Below are 27,119 nucleotides of genomic sequence, written 5' to 3' on the forward strand. Positions count from 1 at the left end.
TTTCACCTTGTGAAAAATCCCCAAGTTTTGTATATGAATAGGCATTGAATAGATAAGATTGGTAACAAACAAAAATGATGAAATAATGCAATTTTTCCACTGATGGGCCATTCTTATCATTAAACAGCTAGGGCAAAAGACAAGGTGCTGTAAGTCCTAGAGACCCAGGTGTGTGTGTCAGGGAGTGTTGTAACTGAGTTTGTGCAGAGTGGCAGACAGAGGGGTTTGGCCTACAGTGTGTTTTTCGCCTCCAGATTAAGTACTTTATCTCACACTAAAATTAAAACCTAAATGCCACTGAAGAAATTTTATGTCAAGGTAGGGCTTTGAGGAAGTCTGCCTTGGGTTATGTTGCTATAGCAGTCTGTGGAGCTGTGCTGATATAACCAACTGAAGATGTGTCCCTGCCACATGCAGCTTCAATGAATTCGGCTGAAAAACCCATTTTCTTAAAGAAAAATAATTAATTTAAACCTGCGTGTCTCTTGGTGGAACTGAAGTTTGTAAACAGGGCCTTATTGAAAGGCACAAATACTATAAATGTGGTATTCTCAATAAAAACTGTCTCCATCCCAGTCGGTGAAATGACATGTACTATAGACTGTGTTCCTTAAGAAATATAATATTCCCTCTTTCTGCTTAGGATGTCCTGCACTTGTTGAGAGGAGCCCCTCCAGAAGTTACACTGCTACTTTGCAGACCACCAAAAGGTGTTCTTCCAGAAATAGAGCAGATTGCCCTGGTAAGGCAAAGTTTCTGACAGTAAAGTTTAACTGTGAATGTGAAAAAACTCTACTTTTTCTATGCTATCACATGAACAATGTAAACTTCCCTTTTCTCCAAGGCCCTTAACTCTATTTCATTTCCCTTCTCAGCTTCAACTCAACCTCTAAGAGTTCAACTAATCCTTCTTTAGCAACCAAACTAATAGAAATCTGACAGATACAAAATATTTATCCCAGTTCAACAACTTAAAGTGCAGTACAGTCATTGGAGTGAAACAGCACCTACCCAAACTTCCTTTCTAGTGGTGCTTCTAAAAATTCTCTACTGGAACCTTAGGCAGAAACTGTAGAAATGCTCAACTGAAGCTACAATAACTTGTGGGCTTGAGGTAGCTATATTACTCACAAAAGCAAGAGGAAAATTCAGAACTTTTCCTATAAAGTAAGGGTTTCAGACTAGTCATAGAGATTCATATTGATAGTGAGCAGAATCTCCACAGGTGGGGGGATAGAGCATGCATTTGCATTACTTTTGCTTCATGCAGCATGATCCACTCACCATCCCAGTCCCACTAGAATTTATAAAAGCTGTCTGTGTGCAGACAGAAATGACAGTCAGAATCATCCCCAGGTAAATTTGGATACTTCTGCCCTCCTGCAATGTGCCCTTGGCTAATTTCTAAGGCCGGTCACACAGAGGTCAAATCTGGAAGCCACTTCTCACAGTGAAGAGAATGTAGACACAAAGCTGAGGCATGGTATGAAAAGAAATAAAAAGGGGCCACCTCCAGAAAAATATTTATTGGGAAAGTGAACTTATGTAGTAGTTCCCTGGTTGGAACTCCTGAAGAATGTGGCAGGTAAGCATGAAAACAAAACAGTTATTTAGTGAGAGTACCTCTCTTCCAGCTACAATTTGATATTTTCACATTGAGATGCTTTTTGATATTGCCTCTTCAAATTAGTTTGTTCCTAAAAAAAGAAGATGGATGATAAAAAAAGGAGTTTAATCACCCTGTCTATTATTTGCATAGACTCCAGCACCTACTTCAATCAAGGAGTTCATTGGAGAAATGCCAGCCTGTCTACAGGGAAAAAGTAGTATGGATCAGTATAGCAGTGATGGAGGTAGCACCTCTCCAGATGTTGAGGACTGCCTGGATTCTCCAGTGGCAGCAGATTTCAGTGAACCTCCTGAAGAGGATAGCTCAACTTATGAAGATCAGGAAGCTGAATTTCAAGAGGAGACCACACAGAATCTTAGGACTCCCAGGGAAAGTTTCTATAAGCATCTTTCAAAGTTTCATCAAGAGGGTGCCAGTTATGAAGTTCAGTCTTTAGAGGAAATGAAGCAGAACTGCTGCTCACCACATGAATTTGGATGGACCAAAAGGTAAGGAATACTGAAATCTGCTCTGAAGCCTCTCCTTCAGCTCTTCCAGTCCTACCTGTTTCACTGCTAATTACTGAAGATTTTCTTATCATCTTATTGTTACTAACCTAATCTGCTGTCTCAATTTAGAACTTTGCATAAGTCTGCATTGAGAGACAGTTGTATGAGCACTGCACTACTGTAATAATTTGAAATCAGTAGAAAGACTCTTGTAGATTTAAATAGGAATTTTCTTATTTGTGATTTTTTAAATTATATTTTGCCAGTGTTGATTTAAATAGGCACAAAAAGTTCCTTTCTTATTACACAATCTTATAATTTCAAATTTTACAAAACCAAACCAACCAACCAAATAAAAACCACACACAAAAAAAACCAAACCAAAAAACAAAACAAACAAAAAACCCAAACAAACAAAAAAAAACAAACAAACCCAAAAAACTCAGAAGTCAAACTGTGACCAAGGAAAGAAGTTACTTTCCAATTTTCAGGAGCCAGTAGAAGCCCTGAGCCATAGGAGTTATAAAATAAACTACAGTGCAAATGACTCAGCCTCCTTTTATGCTGTTTTGGGCACTGGCACACAGATGATGATTCATTCCATTTTAGTCATCTTTCCCAGTGTAAAAGACTATTTAATATCAGAACAGAAAGGACTGGTGGAAAGACAAAGTAAAAGGTGTCCTAGAGACCTTTGACTTCCAGCTTTAGCAATTTTATCTAGAAACTATTTTCTGTTTTTCCACACAGTCACTTGAAATCCTCCTGCTACTCTTGATATTCATCAAACAGGATCACACAGTCAGAGACTCTGTCTCTGAGGGGTCACATCACTACCTGACTGCAAGTCAAGTGGGGCCATAACAGCAATTCAAACTTGCAGCTTCTCTCTCTTGAGAGGAGGAGTTCCACTCACAAATGTCAAACTCCTGCTCACATATATGCTTCTCTACTGCTGAGAATAAAAAAAAGGAGAAATATGTCTGTAGCAAACATATTTTTGCAGGACATACAGTTTCAACAAAACTAATGATTTAGTCTCAACTTTGGCATTTTCAAAAGAGTGCCAGAGCATTATAAGATGGCATCTGTTTTAATGAGTATTTTAAATTACAGAATCACAGACTGTCAGGGGTGGGAAGGGACCTCTGGAGATCATCAAGTCCAAATGCCCTGCCACAGAGCAGAACCAAAACAAGGGCAGGTCACTCAGAAATAAATCCAGATGGGTCTTGAAAGTCTTTTTAATCTTTGCAATGTAAAGATTTTAGCTTTGCAATATATTGATTTCTTATTTATTCTCAAAGTAACACCTGAAGACCCAGATAGAAATTTAATATCATAACTATTACATCAATTAAAACAAGGTCATTCGTAAGTCAGATGTTTCAGTGGTCATCTAATAAAGTATATGGAGGAAAACCTCAGTACTGCAACTTTTTTTTGTTTTCCAGCCACGTCTTTAGTAAGAGTGATGATGACCTATTGAACACAAATTATATGCCTGAAACTCTCTCTCTAACCCCTATTCATGAAGAGTATCTCACCATCAACTCAACATCTGTGACTTCACTTTCACGAGGAGGAAGCCTTGAGATGCTATCCCCAACCCTGGTGACCCCACAACCACAAGTTTGTTTTCCTTTCTCATCACCCCTGACCACAATGGAGACACAGGACAGTGACAATGAATGGGAAGACCTAGAGGAACCACATGAAGAGAAGGAAGAAAAGGAAGATGGCACTATGGTATGTCACAGGCAAAAGATTATTACCACATGAAATATGACATTTAACTCATTGTGTATGCTATTTCTGCATGGCTTTTTCTACTTTCCTGAGTGTCCACAAGATTCATTTCAAGCAGACCTTCATCTTTGCCCAGCTCTCCAGAATTCTTTACCACCATTCTGCAGTATTATCCCCAGAGTACAAAAACTCTAGTAGTCTCTAAAATTAATTGGAGTAAGCTACTTGGGGTTTTCCTGTCATATTTTAAACTCATGTGGAAAATAATTTTGTTCCAGTAATACTACTATAATGTCCTCATAACAATGTATGCTCTTTGTGCTGATCATTATTTAAGATATAGGGCTCAGTCTTGCTGAACATTTTCTATTCCTGCTGACACTAATGAGCTCTGACTTTCTCTTAATTTGGGAACACTAAGGACTAAATTCCATCCCAGCAATTTCTTTTAGTGGAACGGCAACAGAAGTAACAATAATCTCTACAACCTACTGTTGTAGTGCTTGTCAAGCCTAAGACTTTCTTTACATATTTCAAATGCCAAAACTCCATCCCTGATGGCATTCTCTGCCCTATCAATCAATAAATCACCATGAAACTTCACTAAGTAAAAAACAGTAAAATTAATTCTGGAATAAGGTAGTAATAGATCAGAGAAACTCTTATGTGTGCTCTTATTTATACCATCTGAGGATCTGATTCCTATCTGCATATAAAACATAATGGAAGATGTTAATAAAGCAACAGAAAAGCCTACATCAAACATATTTTGTGCTTATTTTGCCAGGAAATGGAGATCTTTGTGACTTTGACAAGGTCAGAGAATGGTTATGGATTCTCAGTAGTTCTTAACAAAGTGGACAACTGTCTGTATGTTGATGAAATCTTGAATGACCCTGCCCTATCTGATGGAAGACTTAGAAGGGGAGACAGAATAATTATGGTACAGTAATTCTTTGACTTTATACAGAGCAGAAAATATTTGTAGATTAACATAATTTAGCTTTGTTATTCTTCGTTTCATATGGTCTAGTTTATCATATATTTAGACATGCAAGTGCAAATGAGTCATATAATAAATGTAATTCTGCTGACTTCAGACCAAGCAGACTGTATGACCAGGCAATTAACAGTAATCATCTAGCAGCAATACAAGACAACAGAGACATTAAATGCCTTCTCAATCAAATCACATAAACTGAATTCATGTAATAAGATAGGTGACATACAAAGGAAGCAGGACTTACGTCCTTTATAATGTATAAATAAAGCCTGTTTTCAGTCTGGTTCATCTTCAATTTGTTGCATTAAACTGTCTTCATTTATTTTTTGCTACAATACTTTGAGTTTCAAGAAAAAAGAGCTATTTTTATGAAAGCTCTGCATTCAGTAGCTCAGATTAAATATCACAGCAAAGCAGTAACATGAAAGTGAAGACTCCTTGAAGGTCATATACAAAAATTAGAATGGATGGAGATGGACACACTGGTAAATGAGATCTATGACATAATTTTATTGCTTTGTCATTTAGGTGAATGGAATTGATGTCACATCTTTGCCATGCAATGAAGCCTTGGTTTTACTGAAAAGCTCTCCTCCTGATCTGCACCTTGTGGTTGATCGTGCTGACAGTGATCCACATCCCTCTATTAGGCCAGATGAGATTCCCAGAATTCTCACAGAAGGTGCCAATGGACAGCTAGGTGTGTAGTAAATACTATGCATGCTATTTTGGACAGGGATTACAGCAATCACAAGATTATCATAAACAACTGTGGGTTTAGATCAACATTATCCTGAGTGACCTTGACACCTTTATGCTCTCCTTCTTCACCCATGACCAAGGAACAGAAAAATTTATTTTGGACAAAGCCTTAAAGGGAAGATTAATATCTCTTACTAGACCAATTAAGATAGTTGGAAAAATTATCTTTGTATTATCATCCAATCAACTGAATTTTCTGGAAGATCTCCAGTCATATATTTTTATCTTATTGATATAGAAAAGATGTTGGTATTTAGATAATGTCTACTACCTGGCCTGCTGAGATACATAAAGGTCTATTTGGCAGGAAGCAAAGTTTGAAAAGGAGGAACCAGTGGTTAGGGCAATGGCTTGCTATTAAAAAAAAATCTCCATTCAAATCCTTGGTTTTAGCACAGACAGAATTTTTTATCTACATTTTGCAATGTGATAAAAGAAGTCCTCACAGTGTAAGTATCTGGGTATTTCTGAGAATGTGGTGAGTACTGCACACAGATAAAACAGCAGACTCCGGAAAGTCTCAGTATAGCTGCACTTGCTTAGGTACAGCATCCTGTTTCCAGTTCAGAAAGAAGCTTGTTGGGAGATTGCTTGAATATCATTGCACAATTCAGTGTTGCACTGTAAAGGTGTAGATACAAGGTATCTACAAGGTGCTAGAGATAGTCCCTGGCTCTCCTGCCAGTGGGGAAGGCAGTTTGCAGCCATGAGATCAGACTGTTTACATCTATGGACTGAGGGCATTAGCCTGGATGATGCAGTGAGAGTGTGTGAGGATGCTACCCAGCATGTTCAAATCAAAGCCACAAGGTAAATCTGAGCTGACAAGGTAAATCTGAGTTTACACAATCTCAATCCTACTATTAAAGCACATTCCTAAACTTCACATCAACAAGTCAAACAAGAAGACCAAGACAAACTGCAAGAAAAATGCTTTACCTCGAAGTTCTGAAGGTAGCAACCTGATACATAATATCCATAAGATATCTCCTTGTAATTACCACCAGCACAATGAATACAAGTAAACTCCTATGACATAAATGAGGACTCTTCAAATTTCATCATCCAAACAAAAATGTGAACCCTTTTTACTGTGAGGCTGCCCATCATTTTCAGATACCCTGTTCTCCAGCTTTATTTTTCCAACACTAGTGCAGCCTTAGACTTCTTAGACTTACAAATACAAATGAAGAAACTGCTGCCTCATTATAATTCAGATTTATAAACTCCACCATTGTACAGTTATCTGCCCATTATAAAACAAGGTTCTTCCCTATTAGAAGACACCAAAAAAAAAAAAAAAAAAAAAAAAAAAAAATCACAGCAATTTGTATTTGGTGTTCTGTCTGTCATCATATCTTTTAGATTTATAGTATCGTAGAATGTCAGGTTGGAAGGGACATCAAGGATCATCTTGCCCAGCCCTTCTGGAGAAATCTATAATTTGCTACAAAGAAAGCAAGCCTGCATTTTGAAGAATTAGTGACAAAACGCATTAAAAAAATTGCAAATGCAACAGGGAGTTTTGTTTTGTTTTTTAAATAACAAAACACTCACTATTTTATATAATTCATACACATCTAAGATCACCAAGATATGATAAAAAAACAAAGCTGGGAGTCGGGGGGTAGAGCTAGGGGTGACAAAAATGCCCATTATCATCTTACATATCCATGCAGACACTAACACTCCCAGCTTCTTCCTTTGCCTCATCATTGCCACATGTCTAAAATGTCTCAATCTGATCTCTCATTATTGCCACAATTTTTAAAATAGCAAGGACTGAGATTCAGTTTCTCTGCAATTCATGACAAAATTGTTCATATCACTGTGCAAATTGGCAATTTTAATAAGAGAAGTGTCTCAAACTGCCTCATAGAGTATTGATAGTTGACTTTGATGCTTTGCTTAACAATCTAAGCAGAGTTTACCTTGCTTTGTGTACATGAAAGTTAGAAGGAGGCCTGTGAGAATGAACCTGCATGTATGATTTCAGGGCCACCTGCTGAGAAAGAGAAAACCAATATTTCTTTCTCAAATGAAAGCCTGAATCCCCAAGAACAGCATCTGCTGCATCAACATGGTAAGGATCTTTGTATTTTAGAATTACAATTTGTAAAATTTTGTGTCTGCTCTTTGAAAGAAAATAATCTGTAGGTGGTACTGGCTGCACCTCAGGAGGATTAATTCTTCATAAACAAAACTGCCTCTCTCGGAGAACATTTTTACATTACCTGCTGACTATCTGATGTCTCTGACTATGGAACATGCAGCTTTTAAAACCTCATTTGCAACCCTAGGAGGTAAAAAAATTTTACAGGGATAACAAGCAGAAGTCCCATGTCACAGTTCAGGATTATAAACTCACATAAGCCCACAAGAATTTTTTTGTATTTTCCTGGTAAAATATAAAATATTTTGTTATGTTCCTGAACATGATTTTCAGTACTACACTGAATGTATAGTATGTAGAACATTTTACCATTACAACTGTAAAAAAAAAATGTTGCTGGCTTTTCACAGAGAAACCTTTGGAGAAAACAAACTGTGGTACCCAGCAGAACACTCCTGATTCTCCACAATGTAAGGTAAGTGACAATTTTATCGAGTGTGAGATGGTCCATCAAGCGAAGTGACCTATATGTATGGAGTGAGATTTTTTTCAATAGTATTTACTGTATTTTCTCCCTCTCCAGTTTCTTTGAATATGCGAATGTATTGCATTTGGTGAGTGTCCTGTGAAGTACTGAATTCCTTCAGCTTTCATGGACTAGAATGTGCTGAGCACTTCCTGGGGCTAAACTGTCATATCGCTCTTTTTCAGGGTATAATATCACTGTTTTACCAGCTTGGTACTATAAGCACAACTTCTATGATGTAGTTCCTCCATTAGGTCTTCACAGTGTTCTTAACAGTTTACAAGATTAATCCTTAGCTTAGAAAGAAACTAGCACAAGAAAAAGCATGTCCCAGTATGGGATTCTGGGGAAAATAAGCATAGTTGTAACTGTGAAGCATTTTTCACAACAATATTTGAAACCTGGTATTGGTGTGCTTCATTTTGAAATTCTTGGAAAAAACTTCCATGCTTAACATACAATGTTTCAATACTCTTACCAGTGCAATTACCAGTCTCTTTGTGCAAATGTGCAGAAAATAATACTACTTGGAACCAAAATTATCCACATTGGGACTGATATTTCATGGGAATAGTTTTATTAGTTTTTTTCTTTATTGTGGTTTTCAAAAATGGGATATCTATTGTTAAAATTAGACCTCCAGCCTGGCAGAACAACTGAAACAATTTTCTAACTTTTGATTAAGTCATCACTATTACTGTTTCTTCCACACGATTTAATCCATGATTGTTTATCTGCTCAGCTTGCTAAAATAATTTCAGAGAATGATATTTGCAACATTAGAACTAGCCATGCTGCCAGTCATAAATATTCCTAGATTGCTGCTATTTCTGATATAAGACTTGACCCTAAAAAAAGCAGACTGTTTTAAAACTGAATAAAGTGCTAAGGCAAAACAAATTAGGTTGCAAGGTTAAGATTTTAGCTATAGAACAACAAAAGAATTGTGTATATACTATGTTATTATCATGCTGGAAATGGGAGTGACTTTTTGTCAGCAAAGGTGCTGTGTTTAATATAACAGAAGAATTACACATGTATGTTTCCTTGCTCTTAAGAGGTTATTTTACTCTCCAGCAATTATTGAAAAATATTATGGAAATATCTATGTACCATTTTCATTCTGATGCACATACACAGCTGCTATATGTTCATCACCAGAAGTTCTAAGCACCTACTCAAGAGAAGAATACATCTCACAATCTACATCAGTCAGTGAGGACTGTAAAACACAAGGGGATTCTTTGGTATTAAAACTGCAAACAAAACGCAGCCCTGAATAAACTCCATTTTTAGACTGTAGCCTTTTCTATTTTAGGACTTCATTATTAAGATTGAACTGGAAAAAGTAGAAAACGGAAGCCTAGGATTTGCACTGGTAGGTGGAAGAAATGGCAGGGCTATCCTCATAAAAGCCATCAGCCCAGACAGCATTGCAGATCTAGATGGGAGACTTCAAGTTGGTGACATCCTACTTAAGGTAATGCTTGTTTGTCTTTGTTTTATTCTAAATTTTCTCTATAATATTCCATTCAGTATAAAGGGTATGCTGATTGGAAATCTGAGGCTGCTTGGTGCAGGAAAATGTGGAAGATGCTGTCCCTTGCCTCTTAGGGGCTCAGAGGGCTTTTCTGACCCACCCACTACCCTGCCACCTCCTTGCCTGGAGTGCATCTTCCTGTGGGACAGGAGGTGGCTGTTGGGGACTCCGGCAGATGCACAGACCCAGTACAGCAGGGCAAGTGACAAAGTGCAACTACCCCATAGTGTAATTGTGCCCAGCAAGAGTTACACATGAAAAGCAACAGGGAAATGACTGAGCTGACCAAGCCTGTGTGGAACACTTATCCAAGAGGATAGTAGCAGGGACCTAGTATTGGTGCCAGTAAGGTACTATCAAAACCAGCAAAAAGCATTAGAATTAGAGCTTTTGAATCTTGATTTAAAACCTTACTCTCTTAACCATCTTTTAATACTAATAATTTTTTTTACCCCAGTTTATTTTTTCTTCCCCTTCCAGAGGTTACAATATATTTGTTTGCTTTTCTATTTTTCATTTACTTCCATCTTCCGTCTGAATAGTGGAGGAAAAAATGCTCTCTTAGTGTCTTAGAAGAGGTGCAGACTATGCTTTTGTGGTGTACTGGTGGAAATCATGGTGTAAAGAAGTAAAGAGGAGAGGATCAAGCAGGTTACTAAAATGGGAGCAGATGAGAACATACGAAATGCAAAGAAATTATATAAAATTACTCAGCACTGGGATAGATTATAAAAAACCTTTCTGCTACAGGAATCTGCAAGTACTTTTCATTTTACTTTTCAGGTGAATGAGACTTATGTGTCTGGTTTGCCACGCCAAGCAGTTATAGATTTGCTGCACAAGGCTCACGGCACCGTTCAACTCACTGTCTGCCGCAGCATGTCTTTGCATTGGGCTTATTCAGGCAATTGGAGCAACATTCCTCCCTCCCCAGACACGAAAGCAGAGCCTGGTAAGCAGCCACATCTGCTCAGTACACAAAAAAAGCAGTATTATGTGCTGCCTGAATTCAGCTTTCCTATTACCAAAACAATTCACTAACTTTATAGATATTTCTTGTTCCCAGCTGTAGATGCAAACACATTCTTCATCATAATCTGCAGCTCTGGCTAAGCTACTCAAAACATAGGATACAGGGGATAAATGCCCAAGTATGATTTTTAAGTGTAGCAATAGTGGAAGCATAAGCTGAAAGACCTGCCAAGTCGCTTTAATTCAGCTTATGCTTTTAAATCAAGGAAGTTCTTGGTCTGTGCTGATTTTATACAATTCACTAAGGGAATCCCAGCCAATTACTGACCCAGCTGCTAAAATGTATTGCCCACAAATTTCACATCCCAGCTCTACTACCTTATCTGTTGGAAGCACTATACCTCTTGTACTGCCTGGCAAAAGGTTCATCTCTCTTCTGTGCTTGTTCATGCCCAAATCTAGAAGTTTCCACTCTCAGGCTGATTGGAAGTAGTTTGAGAGCACAACCATGTGCATGTACTAAGAGTACTTAGACTAACTCTAATGAAAGAAACTGCTGGCTCTATTGTTCTATATATGCAAAATGTAAATACTAATTAAAACCAAGAGTGGAAGTAAGGGTACACTGCTACCAACAGATTATGGGTTAATATTCCTCATCTTAATAATTATTTGAACACTGAAATGTTTCCTATAATGTAGAGAAATTTCAATACAAAGAATACAGAATTCCTCTTAACATACTTTCTGGCACGCTGGTTACATATTGAAGGCTTTGTTTTAAAACTTCTCAGGAAGAAGGCAGTGCCATTGCTATTTGCTTTCTCCCCTGCTGACTAGGAAGAGATGCAAAGCTGACTGTGGGCTTTAGATATTCTACAGAGAACATTTATGCATCCAGTCAGCTTCACTGATGCAAACATACCTTCAGAGGCATTTTAGCCAATTCTGCTGTAAGGCAGCAGCTGCCTCTAAGGTTCAAGGATCTAAAATTTTTCAGCATTTATTAAACTCAACATAGTTCTCTTGAACTCCTAGTCTGGAGTCTACTGGACACTCCACTTACTGGAAGATACTCTGTGTGCTTTAAGAGCAAATACATTTTGCAAAATGTAAAAACTATGCTCATCACCATCCTGGAAGAAAGATATTCAATGCCATGGTTTTATTATTTTCATTTTGGCAGTCAATGATGAAAAAAAAATACAGAAGGATGGAAAGTTATGCAAAAGCTGATTGAAGCTCTTGCCCTATTAAGAGCTGTGGAAATATTCCCATTCACTTCCTTTGTAGCTTTTTTCAAGCTCTGCAAAGTCAAGGAACAAGCTGTGGGGACATTTATTTGCATGTCACATGACACTGGCGAGTTGCACAGTTGATGGAAAGTTTAAACAGTTTTCCTGGATCAGCAGGATACAAAAGGAGTGGTATCAAAATTAATGTATGGTATTTGTCCCTCAGCATTGTGAAGGAATGGGGTGGGTTAGGGAGGGCAGATTTCAATTCTGTTTCAGGTTTTTTATAACCACATGAGTCTACTTCAGTGTATCTTCCAGCAATCTGAGTTATGCTGCTTTCTTCAGTGGTGATATATGGCATTTGTACTGACTGATCCCCTCAGAGCATCCATGCAAGGGATATTCCATGCCAGTTTCTGGCACTGTGTTTCAGTTCCTCTTCCAAGATTAAAGTTTTCTGGGGATGGTGGCACAGAATGGATTTTGTTTTATTTATTCTCTTTTATTTCGGTATCCAGACATTGCAGAGGGAAGCCTGCAAGTTCAGCCTATTTTGACCTTCAACAAAGAAGAAGAATCCAACCACATGTGCACCAAGGTAGAATCTAAATCAGGTTTCTAAAAGTTATAGGGCACTATACTCATATTTGTTGACAAAATGTATTTAATACAATGCAGGCAAGGGCCACATCTCCTTAATGAAAAAAAAAAATAAATGTGAGGAAATGTGCTCCAATGACCAGAACTACTAACCTTTGAATGGCTCGGGGGATTCCCTTGAGATAAGAGCATATCATTAGCATAATATATTTGCTCAGAGGCAGAGGGAAGGAAGGTTGCATGTGCATGTTTAATTCTGGTGCTTTATAATAATGGAATAAATAATTTCTTCATTTTAGCATTCCTTCAGTATTTAAAAATAATATAATTTAAAGTATTTCTATTCAAATGTCTTCCATTAATATTCATAACTCCAAACTTCTTAAAAAATGGTTGTGTTTTTTAATCTTAGGAAATCTTGCAAGACATTCTACATAAAATGTTGCAGTAGCTATTATTTCTAAGTTTATAACTGTAAAACTTCTCCTCAGGAAATGTGATAAATACATCTCTTCTTGTTCTCCAGAAGAAATTAAAACCCTGAACCCTCCCGTAACCAGTACAGTGAAACTGGAAAAAGAAAAATGGAGGAAATCCTTGACATGAATAAGCTGAGAAAACGTTGAAGAGGAATTTATTTGAGGAAGTTTTAAGTACAGTGTTGGAATGGGTGTTGGAACCGAACTGTTAGATTGGTGAAATGTAATATCAATGCTCTGACAAAGATGTACACCAAATAAATTATACCAATGAGAAGACAGAACTAAGGTTGCAGGTTTTTTATGAGATCCCAGAGTTAGCAAGGTATTAAGGCGCAAATTCAGTTTAAAGTCACGAGGCTAAATCTGTGTAGTTCAGCACAGTGCATGCCTAACTTTGAGACATGGAAATTTTTTTTTTTTTTTTGAGTTGTTTCCATTAGCTCTCTCTCCTTCATTATTTCCAGCTCGCCTTTACCTGTCTCCTATGAGTAGAAACTATATATGCTGTACTTTATAGAGCTCAGGTGCCACCTACTCCAAAGAAGATACAAACTGAAAATTACAAGCAACTGGAAAAAAAAAAAAAAAAAAAAAAAAAAGAAGACGACACAGAAGAGCAGCTGTAAAATATCCTTCCTTGGCATATAGTAAACAAAACTCCCTATAGCATTCTCAAATCCATGTAGATAGTAGGTGCAGAAACTGGGTAAATGCATTCATGGTTAAATAGGCAGCCATGAATTCCCCCATTCTAATGGGGATTTACAAACATAAAATAAGAAAATACGGTATAAGTGACAACTACCATTAAGATTCTGTGGGCCATTCTGTAGTTTATACTGTGTAATGTACCAGGGTGGTTGCTGAGTGAATATGGAATACTAAGCTGGGAAGGAAGAAGAAACACCATCCTAAACAAAAATTTAAATAATTATCAAGCATTAGAACTGAGAAGCAGCCTCTTCCACATATTTAAGGCATATGTCCTGCATCATTATTTAAATGCAGGACTCAGTTATCATTCCCTAGGATGGAAAAACAGCCACCAATACTATTGCTTCTACTGCATATGAAGGTCAATCAAGGGTCTGCCTTTCCTGTTAGTTGAGTGCTTCTTCAGTAAAACACCTGCTGCACCCTGCTTCTAAAAGTTGGCATCATTGTGTCAGAGATAAAAAGGAAATTAATACCAACAAGTCCATCTTAGACACTGGTGACTGCTGCTGCCAAGAGCTGGGAGGTGAAGAGTGTGACTTGTGATTCCTGTCATTGTATTTTCTCTATGAGATCAGAGAATATATAACTAACATGAACCTTTTCAAAGTTCAGTTATGCATGCTAAGCTGTAGAGATGTTTGAAGATGTGTTAGGAAACATATAAATACAGCTGTTTACTCCTAGTAGATACTGCAATGCTAAATTAAAGTTTCATACTTTCTTCTGAAAGTGGAAACTCTTCTATTTTCCCTTTCCTTCTTTAGTGAAGAACGTATTTTTGTCAGAGATAAGACATAATGTTGATAAAAGTAACTATATTCAACTATATTCTTGCTATTTCTGTGTACTGATTTTTTGTGAGTTTTTTCTTATTTTAAACTTGCAGGATCCAGGAAGTACACACAATTCTGCTCTGCCAGGTCAGCTGGCTTCACAAGGCTATAAGGATATCATCAGTAACATTTCAAGCAGGTGAGCCTTTCAGATGTAGTAAAACTATAAAATAAGTAGTATGGATACTTATTTCCATTAATTATATTATATTTATATATATTATATATTTTTTCTTATTTTTCTTATATTTCCAGAGCTGCCCTAATAAGGTATGCAAATTTACACATGTGTCCCAAATGCTAGGAATTCAGGTTTTTTGGAATACAGCTCCATCTGCAGCAGGAGTTCCTAAACAGCTTTCACACTGCAACTAGGACAAATGAAATAGAAACTTTTAGGTGTAACAGCTGATGCAGACATGCCTGATACAGCTTTATCCTTTCTAGATGAGGAGGAAAGAGATCAGTTGCTCTGGTGTGGGCAGGGTCTCCATGGGTTTTACTGAGTGTTCCAAACAGATCTTCCAGTCTGGGCTGGACCCTGTGCTACTGCAACTCTAGCAATACAGATATTGAACTCCAGATATCTGGGAATCAAGAGAACTTGAGGATGTTACTCCAAAGAAAGTACATAGTACAAGAAGAGAAGAATTTTACAGTACAATGGGAAACTGAAGAATAACAGTGTTGACAAGACATGGGCAGCTTTGTCTCTTACAATGATGAAGAATATATGAAATATTATGATTTTCTTTATCAATTCTAGCCCATAAATTGAAAAAAGGACTAAATATGTACATTTAAAACTTAAAATTCTGTAAGAAGAGCATTTGGCCGATGTATTAGAGATGTAAATATTCCCTAACTTCCCTGCTGCAGAGATGGAATTTGAAAGAAGCTCTGAGAGCATCTACCAGTCGGAACATCCATGAGTCCATAGTCTCCACGCCACTCAGTATTATCTCATTGCTAATATAACTTATCTTGTATACTATGTAATCTGGTGTGATTAATATTGAATTCTATTTCTGTCTGCAAGATACATAAATTCATCTGTGGCTAATACAAAGTTATCTCATCATACATAGGAATAAGAAGTGTCTTTTCTGGTTGTTTTGTACAAAGGATGGTTTTATGGCTCCTATCCTGTAATCTGAATCTTTTTGCTGCCAGCAGTTTCTAAAATTTCTACTTGTAAAAGCTTCACGTAACCTGAACATGCACAGTCTGCTATGGTAACTGATACTTGAAAAGATGCTACTTCTTATTTTAGTCTATCTCTTAAGTGTACCTTTTGCTGTTTCTAACTGTATCTTACATAGGATAGGGGAATGCAAGACTAGGATAGCTTAAGCCTAATGACAAAATAAAATGTTAGATTTGTGAGTACCCAATTTATCCAGTGGGGGAATATCCAATGAACTCTGCATGAATTAAGGCTGTGTTTTATTTTGCAGGCATGCCTTCTAGATACTTGAGTGCTCTAAAATTTTCTGAGTACTTTAGGACACAGTGACAAGCAAAGCTTTTTTAGCTATGATTGCCTAGCAACTGAAAAATGTAATACAAAAAAATTGTCAATAACTTTGACAGTCCTCACTTCCAGTATTTTTTTTTTTTGGCAGATTTTTATAAAAAATAAAAGTATATTTTTATCTCTTAGAAAACATAAAATACAACATACACATAATAGTGTTTTTCACTAGTTGTATTTGCAAACACTACTCCAGGCAGAATGCTATTACTCCTTGAATTTATGTTCTTCAGAGTTCACAATAATTCTTGAAGACAGTTGCTCAAGAAAGTTAAAAGCAATCAAAATAGATTAAAAATTCCCCTTTGTATGGCTCAGGTTATCAAAGCTTCAGCCTCTTCCATAAGACTATTCATGTAATGATGCTTTACAGGTCACAGAAACATGCAAATTATGAAGGCTGCAGAAGAGAGAGTCAGCAGTCCGAGTCAGACAGCTGGAACAATGAAGATGATGCATCTCACAGGATTTCTGTTCTACCTAGAAGTAACCATGGAAAAACTCTTGTTTCTTTACAGGCCAGCTTGTTTATGTATGCATAGCAAGAACAATACTAAACCCTTGTGCAGAAGCTAGGAATTTGCTTTGTGTTTCAAAGTCCAGAGCACTCAGATCACAAGTTTTACCTTTGATACATATGAAGGCTGTCAAAAATTTTCAAAACCCAGAAGAGGGAGGCCTTCATCAGTAGCTCTCCAGCTCTTTTGGCAAACTGCTAGAAGGAAGGAACATAGTTAACTAACTAGAAAGAAGGACCATAGTAAAGTGAACCCAGGGATGGCAGCTCTGCTGGCCATCACCCACCACAACTTATATATAATGTTCTCCCCCAAAGGAAAATCTCTAAATACCTTGATTATATTCAGTCATGTGTACTAGCTGAGAAAATAAGAGGAAAAGAAAGTTGTTGAATCAATTTGACCAACATCATGACATTTGTTCAAACCATGCACTATTGGATAGTGCAAAGAAATGACAGATTGGGTTCAGTGGCTGAAAAGAATAGTAATGAAATTACCTTGCCAGTGCATAGTTAAAAAACTGAAATTCTTAGTTTGTCCCAAAATGAATAAAATGAAAGTAGATGGATTGTCTTACAAGAGATAAACAGACTGGGTGTAGTAGAAAGCCTTTTTCGTATATGAAAAAAAAAGGAAAAGAAGGCTTTGAGAATTAATAGAGCAAACCCCAGGAACATACTACAAAATGTCCTTGTTATCACTGGATGCAATTAGTTTTTGGAATCGTTCTCCTCTCACTTTCCCATACAACTCCTCAAAATAGCAAGTGAAACACACAAAAAAACATAGAACTAAAGGTTACATTCTATTTGAAGACTTTGTTCTCAGAGTCACTGAATTTCACTTCATCCTGGCCTGCATAAGAGTGACCAGCAGGACAAGAGAGGTGATGGTACCCCTGCACCAAGCACTGGTGAGGCTGCATCTTGAATACTGTGTTAATTTTTGGGCCCCTCACTACAAGGACATTGAGCTGCTGGAACATGTCCAAAGAAAAGCAACAAAGCTGGTGAAGGGTCTAGTGCACAAGTTGTAGTGCTTTTCAGTTGCTCCAGTAGAGTAGTGATATTTCTGGAGACACAAGTGTTTATCTATCTTCTTAATCTGTCAAGATCTGGATACAAACATATGCTTCAGGATGAGCTAATCAGTAAAACTGAATTTTGATTTTGGTGATCAAGGATACTTCACATCTTGTTGTTGAAAGGTAATGTGAGGTGAGACAAAAAGAACAAAAGATATTTTCTTACTTCAGGGAGGAAAAATACGCAGTGATCATTCCTAGCAGTGGGTTGTAAAAATACAAATCTTTAGGAAGATGTTGGAAACATGAAGATGATTCCCTGTGAAAATGTGGCCAAAATCTCCTATGCCAATATAAATTACCATTAAATTTACAGTTCTGCAAAGACAGTTTAATCCAGACTGTGTTTAGAAACAGTATGAATCACAGAATCATGGAATGGCTGGGGTTGGAAGGGACCTTAAAGATCATACAGTTCCAACCCTTCTGCCATGGATCCAACCTCCCACTGGATCAGGTTGCTCAAGGCCCCATCCAACCTGGCCTTGAACACTTCCAGGGAGGGGGCAGCCACAGCTTCTCTGCACAACCTGTTTCAGCATCTCACCACCCTCACAGGAAAGAATGTATTCCTAGTGTCTAACCTAAATCTCCTGTCTTCAATTTTTAAACCATTTTCCCTTGTCCTCTCACTACACACACATGTAAAAAGCCCTACCCCAGTTTTGTTTTAAGGCCCCCTTTAGATATTGGAGGGTTGCTATAAGGTCACCTTGGAGACTCCTCCAGGTTGAACAACCCCAACTTCTTTAGCCTGTCTTCATAGCGGAGGTGCTCCAGCCCTCTGATCATTTTAGGGACTCTCCTCTGGACACATTCCAGGAGCTCTATGTCATTCTTCTGCTGGGGACCCCAGAACTGGACAGAGAACTCCAGATGGGATCTCACAAGAGCAGAGTAGGGGGGGAGAATCACCTCCCTTGACTGAGTGTCTATCCTTCTTTTGATGCAGCCCAGGACACAGTTGGATCTCTGGGCTACAAGTGCACATGAACAGCTCATGTTGAGCTTCTGGTCCACACCTCCCCCCCCAAGTCCTTCTCTGCAGGGATATTCTCCATCATTTCTCCTCCCAACCTGCATTTGTGTATGGGATTGCCTCCACCTAGGTGCAGAACCTTACACTTGGCCATGTTGAACTTCATGCAGTTTGCACAAGTCCACTTTTCAAGCCTGTCAGTGTCCCTCTGGATGCCATCCCTTCCCTCTAACATGTTGACTTCACCCCAGTTCAGTGTCATCAGCAACTTGCTGAGGGTGCATTTGATTTCACTGCCCATGTCACCAACCAATGTTGTTAAGCAGCATTGGTCTGAGTAGTGACCCTTGAGGAACACCACTCATCACACATCTCTGTCACACTGAGCCACTGATCACAGCTCTTTGAGCGTGACATCCAAACAGTTCCTTATCCAATGAGTGGCCCATCCATCAAATCTGTATTGCACAACCATTGCAATACTTGGATCTTCTTCCAAGTTACATGAAATATATTGGTTGTATCCATGGTGCTGATTTACTCTTCTTTCTGCTCGAACATAAGCAAGCCAAAAACATTTTTCACGTTACACTTCCATAGTGTAAGCATCAATATTTACTTTCTATATATAATACTGTGTATGTATTGCAGCCCCCTAGGTATTTAAAGCCAAAATTTGGTACTATGAAAAATAATAATTTAAAATCCCTGTTTTCTGTTGATATATAGGTAGAACCTTTGCTTCTGGAGAGGAACTGACTCAGTTATTTACATCTAAAACACTGATGACTGGAGTAGGTCCAAGGACTGGCATCACAAGTCTTATTCAAGGCCTTCAGTTGCAGATTGAAAATCAAGAGGTTTCAGAGGAGTTCATGGTAAAGTGTGATTCCTTTGTAAGATCTGAGTATTTAGTAGAGCTAAGAAAGTGACTCTTTAACATCCTTGTGTATATTGTATGGGAGACTGACTTTGCTGACTGTTTTCTCAGAGATTTATTCTACCCAGGACAGGGCTTTTACTCTGCTAACTGGGTGATACTACACCAGGTCAGGTTATGCTGTTTCCTGTCTACATAAACTGCCCACATGGAATGGAAAATAAATAATACACAAAAGTAGTGTTGGAATCATTCTTTCCTAGACTGACTTATTCCTATTACTCCCTCTACCCTGCTGAATATCTGCATAAGATCTATCCTAGAGGCTGCATTAAACCAAGAAATCCATGCTGCTGGGGATTCACTGGTGTTAAAACAGTTAATGAAAAGAAGCTGTTTCACACAATCCTCCAGTGATCCATGGAACTCATACCATGGGATGCTATTGAGGTCATAAACTTCATGAAACTAAAAAGTAACATAACTCCATAGATAATGAAAACACTTAACTATATCTGAGGGCATAAAAAAAAATTAAAAGTCTAAAATTTGGAAAGCACATAAAATCTCTTGTTTCAGGATATAAATTGAGTACTCGGTTATCACCAGTTTTCAAAAAAAAAGAAAAAATCAGATTATTTCATAACCCTTCAACACAGTACTGGAATTTGCTTTAAAGGATTTGCTCATCAGGAGTGAAACAGATTGCTCTGACTTTCCCACAGTCATTGCTGTGTTATCAATTCCTTCCACTTGTCTTTGTATCTCTGACTTTCTGGGTACAAAATCCTAGAGGCTCAAGTGTATAGGATTTTCAGACTTTCCCTGAAGACTCAAGGGCATGTTTTAATTTCCTTTAATTTCATTCTGTTGCTGATGTAGATATAGAATACTATGAGCTATGTCACACATCTTCACAGAAAACATAAAGTGCTTCCCCCTAGGAAAGTAGGGGAAGCACTGTTACCAAAGTCAGTGAATATTTTAGGTGAGTACAAGCTGTAGTAATTGATGAAGGTGTTATAGAACTATCACATGTATGTCAGTACATAAACACTTCATAGTAGCATAAGGTGATAGCTGAGCATTGTGCAGTGCATACCAAAAGGCTGAAAGAATAAAGGAAAATTAAGGTAATTCAAAGCTGTAAATTAAACTGGACATTCCTGCTTCCAGCTGTACTTCATTCTGTTCCCAAAAATCTAATATGAGATACATAACAACCATATGATTTGAACTTAGCATCACCGGTGCTGTTCCCTATATCTATCACTTCTTCAGTCACTGGAAAGTATTCACTCACATTGACTGCCAGTTAACAGCACATTACTGCGTTGGTGAGTCAATATGTTATGCAATTTGGCCAAGACACTACTTCAAGTATATATTTTACAGCATTATAAACCAGGGATTTGTAATGACACTTGAAAGCTCCATAAATTTTGTGCAGGCTGAAGAAAATACAAAGCAAGTTTAATTCCTTGCCTAGAAGTTTAGAGAATAATATACTGATTTTCTTCTGTGAGATTTCTATTTGCCAGTCTTGGGTCACATATAGCAGTAAAGTTTGCTCACCCCAGCTCTGTAAAGGTTGTCTATAAGGATGTGAAGAACACGGATTGACTATTTCTCTTTGATCTAGGCTTTACAGCATGTGAATCCAATAGATGACTGCACAACTGGCAAAGCACCAGAAAACCTGGATAAAAACAGACACCGAAATATTCTTCCATGTAAGTATGCACACTAATGAAAACACTGATCAAAGACATCAGAGAACAGAAAAACAGCTATAACACTGACATGTAGGAGGTGCAAATCCCACATCCTTAGTCACAGGGAACTCTACTAATAAGGAAATGCATTGAGATTTTTCCAAAAAAAGGTAGAGTTGTAAAAACATGTCCTGAATGGGACAAAATAGCAGATGAGATGTATATGTATAGCTACAGCTATATCATCTTTATCAATATTTATATAGATATATATCTATATAAACATATATCTCAATATATCTATAACTAAATCTATATCTGTAAAACAGAATTTATTGTAAAGAATAAAGGATCTTAAAAGCTTGACTTAAAAGGTATAAATTGGATTAAATGAGTATTAGGATATTAGGGTAGCAGAACAATGTAGATAACAATCTGGATAATTGTTACACAAGGCTAATGGAGTACTAATAAATTACTTATCTCAGAGTCACAGCATAACAGAATGTTAGGGGTTAGAAGGGACCTCAAAAGATCCTGCCAGAGCAGGATCACTCACATAGGTCACACAGGAATGCACCCAGGTGAGTTTTGAATGTCTCCAGAGAAGGAGATTCCACAGCCTCACTGGGCAGAGATAATGTTTCCATGCCATACATTGAAAGCAGTTATTGGACAGACATTTTGAATTGCTACCAAACAGTTCTATGGTAAGTAGAAGCCTTACCATAGTGTTACACAAGTGTCTTCAGAGAAATAAAGCTGCAGTAAATTCCGATTAGCAAGAATTGTTATTACTGCTGCGAGCCAAACGTGTTATAAAATCCAGTGGCATACTTTTCTGCTACAGGCTGAGGTTTCCCATCTCCTGAGTGCTCGAGATGGGGGAACTCTGTTTCAGATCCACAGCTGAATTACCAACTTTCTGTTTCTGCACAGATGATAAGACACGAGTTCCTCTGGGAGGAAAGAATGGCTATATTAATGCAAGCTACATTAGAATGGAAGTTGGAGAAGAGGAACTTTTCTATATTGTAACCCAAGGGCCTCTGCCATCCACCATGGCTGATTTCTGGCAAATGGTCTGGGAGAGTGAATCAGATGTGATTGCCATGATGACAAAAGAAGTGGAACTAGGGGAAGTCAGATGTCATAGATACTGGCCTGAGCCCATCCATGATTCTATAGACCTGTCTAATTTCCAACTCAGATTAGACAGTTACCAGGTTTTGGAATATCTCAACATTAGAACAATAGAAATAATCAACAAGCAGGTAAGTTGAGTATACGTGAAACTTTAATATATGATAAAATTGATTAGATATTTTAAGTGAATAAATAGTAGTATTATTGTTTGCTTCTTTGGTAAAATTTGCTCAGCATTTTTTAGGAATGTAGAAATCTAATAGCAGACATGAAGTCAGGTTTGTTGAGATGATGCTTCTTTGTTCATTGCACAAGTAATGGATCATACATTACATACATTTGGACAAGAATGTCCAAAAATTCAATATACACAGAGCTGTAGTGTTCAATGTTTTGCAGAAGTGCTAAATGTTCCCATCAAAGCAGTAAGAGCCTGACAGAGTGGATAAATATTTTGTAATGCTGGCTTGAAAGAAAGAAGGGAAGAAAGTGGTTTTCATTGCAGAATTTAGAACAAAGTTTACTTCTTTTGTTCATGAAAAGGCATGAATATACATGAATTACAAATCTAGCAGTAAACGTTTAGAAAATTAACAAATCAGGGCAACTATATGTCCATCAAACTTGACTCAATATTAAGGAAAACTTTGCAAAAATTTCTGTAGGATATATTAAATAATGGAATAATTAAGAGATTTTTACTTGTGTCTTTCCATCAAGAAAATAAAAAACCCCCACAGTTTGCCTTATTTCCCTGTGTGAAGAACAGTAAATAATTTGATGAGTCTTCTCAAATGATTATTAAGATAGGAAAATGGGCCATTTTCTGTGATTGTTTCAATGGACTTGTTATGTTAGCTGTAATTTTCTTGCACCAGGATCAAAATACTACAGAAAGCTATGTGTTTACTTCAGCGGAAATCCAGACATACATCCAAATTCTTCTGATGTTAAAAATTCAATTAGTTCTTTTCCATTCAGCTTAACATGTTTTGGCAAACTGGCAACAAGTACTATCCAATGCCCATTCAATTAATAATATTCTTTATCTATATTATGATTATTCTTGTAAGCATTTTTTGCTTGGTTTGGTTTGTATGTCATGGTATCTAATGGTATCTAATCACAAGATTTTCTTTTATATCTTGTATATATAGTATAAGTACAAGTATATATATAATATATATATATAAAGTATAAATATAAATACAAGTACATACATACTAGCACCTCATAGACAAAATAGCATTTGTGATCTTACTATTGTGGCTATCATATTACTTCTATTGGCACAGCTTAATTCAGTTACAAAAATGATTTAATTTTTTTAAAATTAAACCGTGCTAGAATGTTATAATTTAACAAATGTTTTTGTTTTCCCTTTCTAAGCAATAACTAAGATAAGTACATCATTTTGGGGCAACAATGTAGCTTTGGAGTCTCATCAAAATGATAAGAATTATATGTCCTAGGCCTGTGTTCCTAGTGCATTTCTGAATGCATTTCTGAGTGAGGTTCTGAGAACCTAAAAGAATATTTAATATAGTCGAGTATGGGAAGTTGGGGAATTGTAGGGAAGACAAATAATTGACTAAGAATGAGGCTGAAGGAAAATTTACCAGTGAAATTTTCAACATTTCTGGTCTTTCTCTTCCAGACAGAAGAGAAGCGCATTATAAGTCATTTGCAGTTTAACACTTGGCCAGACCTCAATACTCCCAAACTGGCTGAACAGCTTGTAAAATTCATTGGTTACATGAGAAAAGCTCACAGCACAGGACCTATTGTTGCTCACTGCAGCACTGGCACTGGAAGAAGTGGAGTTTTGCTGTGTGTTGAGGTTCTGCTCAGATATATAGAAAAAGATTTATGTGTAAGTATCAAATAGAACATCATTAAGAGTTACAAACTGGTATTGATGTCAACAACATTTGGGGGTATATTAGATGAGAGTAATTTCAGGTAGAATCCATCCTGGCAAAATGGAATAAGCACAGCTTTTGTTGTTTTAAACAACAAAGATAATACCTACAAATACATTGTTTGTAAAATAACTGAGTCACACATTCCACATTTGAATATGCTTAAATCTACAACTTGCATCTCAAAAAAATAAAAACTGTTCTCTTCTGATAGTTCAACATCAAGCAGATAGTGAGAGATTTGAGCGATCAGCGTTTTGGCATCATCCAAACTAAGGTATGTTCTCATTTTCCAACAAGATTATGATTTCTCAAAGACTCATTTACTGGTACATATTGACATGCTTTGATAAATCCATGGCTTTAAGCATAACTTAAGCTCTAGGCAAGTGGTGTCTAGATGCAAATATGTCCCTTACCAACTAATTGAAATAAAAGCAAAGCACCAATACAGCACAGTTACCAGCCCCACCCCATCCCATCTGCCACCTCCCCAATTTATTTTTTTTTAAAACATAAAGAAAAGCAGGTATCAACAAGATACTCACGAACTCTACCCTACAAAACTGTGGTATTCCATTGAATTCTTGCTATTGGTGAGTTATTGTCACCTCAATAAAGACTTCTACTAGTGAGTTAAGCCTACCTGTGAAAAGAGTTTTCACACAGAAAAAAACCCAAGATGCAGTTAATGAATTCAGAGCAAACAGGTGGGAAGAAAAGTAAGAAAACACTAGGATAAATTCCTATAGGCAAATACTTTAGCACATGCTTTGATACATTTTTCTTCAGGACAATGACTGATCATGTGATTAAAATTAAACAAGTAGATAATCTTCATTGACCTAAATGAGACCAAAGTAGATGCTTACAGGGACTGTATTAAATAAGAAAGCATTTCTGCTTAAATAAGAAAGCCTTTTACAAGTGAGGGACAAAAAGAACAAGGATGCTTCTAAATATCCAAGATTTTGTATCCATTACAAAGATGCTGATGTTAGAAACAGCACTTCAGCCAGTCCATCCTTTGTCTAGAACTGATGTGGAATGTAAACACGGCTTTCACACTGGTGTCTCTGTGCACAGGATGAATATTTATTCTGTTATGAAGTTGTGCTGGAAGTCCTTCAAAACCTTCAAGCAATGGATTCCTTTTGACAACAACATGAGTCTTCCCTGTTGCTGTTTCCCTTGGACTCCAGAGACCAATCAGCAGTTTCTTTAAAGAGATGTCAAGCCAGCACAAACAAGTGTTATATTACATGTTTTGTTAGTTAAGTGTTATTTCAAAACCTTGCTTTATATATCCTGGGTAAACCACTTAAATCTTGGCTCACTGTTTGGAGAAACTGCCAGCCAGCACTACAACACTGCTGGACAATCTGCATGTTCTATTTAATAATATATTAATAGTGAGGAAAATATTTTGGGACAGTGACAAGGAAGTAGCAGCCTTTGAATTTAGCATTACTTTCCAGAGGGAAACCAGACAGACCCAAGAATCTGCTGGTGTTGGTGTAAGATCAGTTGTCCCTTACATATTATTGTGTACTACTGGCTTCTGGACTGAAAATCAGTAGTTTCTATGATACTTAAGCTTTTGTGTGGAAGGACTCAATCTGTTTACTTTGTTTGCTCATACACTGTAGAACCATTTCTAGTTATCACTCCAGCCCAGGAATTTATACCACTGTCATTAGACATCTTAAATCAAAACACTGACAGAAAAATAGGATGCTTTTAAACCCTAGTTGGTTATCTTCAATGCAGGAAGAGCATTCTAATAATGGAATATTAATTTTTCCCAGTATATGAACACCTGTAGATAGCATCAGTGTTCTCTCACTCTGCACTGATGTAAAAACGAATGCAGTACTAAGCAAAATGAAATGCTCATGAGTGCCTTTGGGCATGGACATACATTTCACATTCCCCTGATCCTTTCCATTGATGATCTTGTCATTCTTGTGCAGGATCCAAAGCAATGGGAAGTGCCACTAGTTTCAGTAGGGGCTGAATCAGATCTTTAAATCAGAGTAAATAACTGAGTACAGTTTATATGTCTTAAAAAAAGGGTTTCTGTTAGTGTGGAGTGGAGTGAGTTTGAGTGGATTTGAGAAGAAATCTGCTGTTCAAATTTATAAGGCTGTACTTGCTTCTATAGTACTGTTTCTAAGGCCTTTATCTGGGAGGTGATATGTATGGAAGTGATTAGGTGTGCATTGGAAGAGTAACTTTTAAACAAAAGAAAGCACTTATTTAAGTCAAATGTAGATATTTTTATAACTTCCTTGATTTCTGGAAAGGAGAAAATATTAAGAGGTATTCAAAAATAAAACTGCAGTAGAAAGGAGAGAGTAGGATAGCTGTTTATTTGCATTACAAATGGGAGGTTTTATTATTTCGAAAGAATGAGGGATTAAATACTAATTGAAAATATGACTTCTAGAAAAAGCCAGTTTAATATAAAAACTTCTTCTTTCTGCCCTCACATAGTTTACGAGAAGTCAGTAAAAGATAGAAATGAAACATGATGTGAGCCAGATGCTAATTTCAAACTTATTGACAGAGATCCAGAGTAATGCTAAATTAGTGGAGCAACCCTGGACTTAGATTGGTAGAAACAGAATTCAATGTTTTGTCTTAAATTAATTGAATTTGAGCCTTCCCAGAAGCATTGATCTC

At 37.1% G+C, this 27,119-nt stretch overlaps 1 protein-coding gene across 6 annotated transcripts in view; it reads left to right on the forward strand.

The window, feature by feature from the left end:
- The window catches only part of FRMPD2 (FERM and PDZ domain containing 2), a 67,102-nt gene extending 40,308 nt beyond the window's left edge, over positions 1–26,794 (forward strand). For 2 of the 6 annotated variants that reach the window (XM_071748797.1, XM_071748798.1), the window contains exons 28-45: positions 644–742; positions 1,760–2,118; positions 3,573–3,867; positions 4,655–4,810; positions 5,399–5,570; positions 7,629–7,715; positions 8,156–8,220; positions 9,590–9,751; positions 10,595–10,763; positions 12,540–12,619; positions 14,707–14,792; positions 16,561–16,673; positions 19,501–19,649; positions 21,294–21,384; positions 22,306–22,640; positions 24,170–24,385; positions 24,649–24,711; positions 25,521–26,794. In XM_071748797.1, the coding sequence (XP_071604898.1) occupies positions 644–742; positions 1,760–2,118; positions 3,573–3,867; positions 4,655–4,810; positions 5,399–5,570; positions 7,629–7,715; positions 8,156–8,220; positions 9,590–9,751; positions 10,595–10,763; positions 12,540–12,619; positions 14,707–14,792; positions 16,561–16,673; positions 19,501–19,649; positions 21,294–21,384; positions 22,306–22,640; positions 24,170–24,385; positions 24,649–24,711; positions 25,521–25,592 (2,769 nt within the window). In that variant the 3' untranslated portion in view covers positions 25,593–26,794. Of the gene's footprint in view, positions 1–643; positions 743–1,759; positions 2,119–3,572; positions 3,868–4,654; positions 4,811–5,398; positions 5,571–7,628; positions 7,716–8,155; positions 8,221–9,589; positions 9,752–10,594; positions 10,764–12,539; positions 12,620–13,112; positions 14,511–14,706; positions 14,793–14,908; positions 15,116–16,560; positions 16,674–19,500; positions 19,650–21,293; positions 21,385–22,305; positions 22,641–24,169; positions 24,386–24,648; positions 24,712–25,520 lie in introns of those variants that run through there. The other 4 variants (XM_071748799.1, XM_071748800.1, XM_071748802.1 and 1 more) reach the window with 4 other exon arrangements.
- The last annotated feature ends 325 nt before the right edge of the window (positions 26,795–27,119 follow it).

This window comes from Heliangelus exortis, chromosome 7, assembly GCF_036169615.1.
Source record: "Heliangelus exortis chromosome 7, bHelExo1.hap1, whole genome shotgun sequence".
NCBI lineage: Eukaryota > Metazoa > Chordata > Aves > Apodiformes > Trochilidae > Heliangelus > Heliangelus exortis.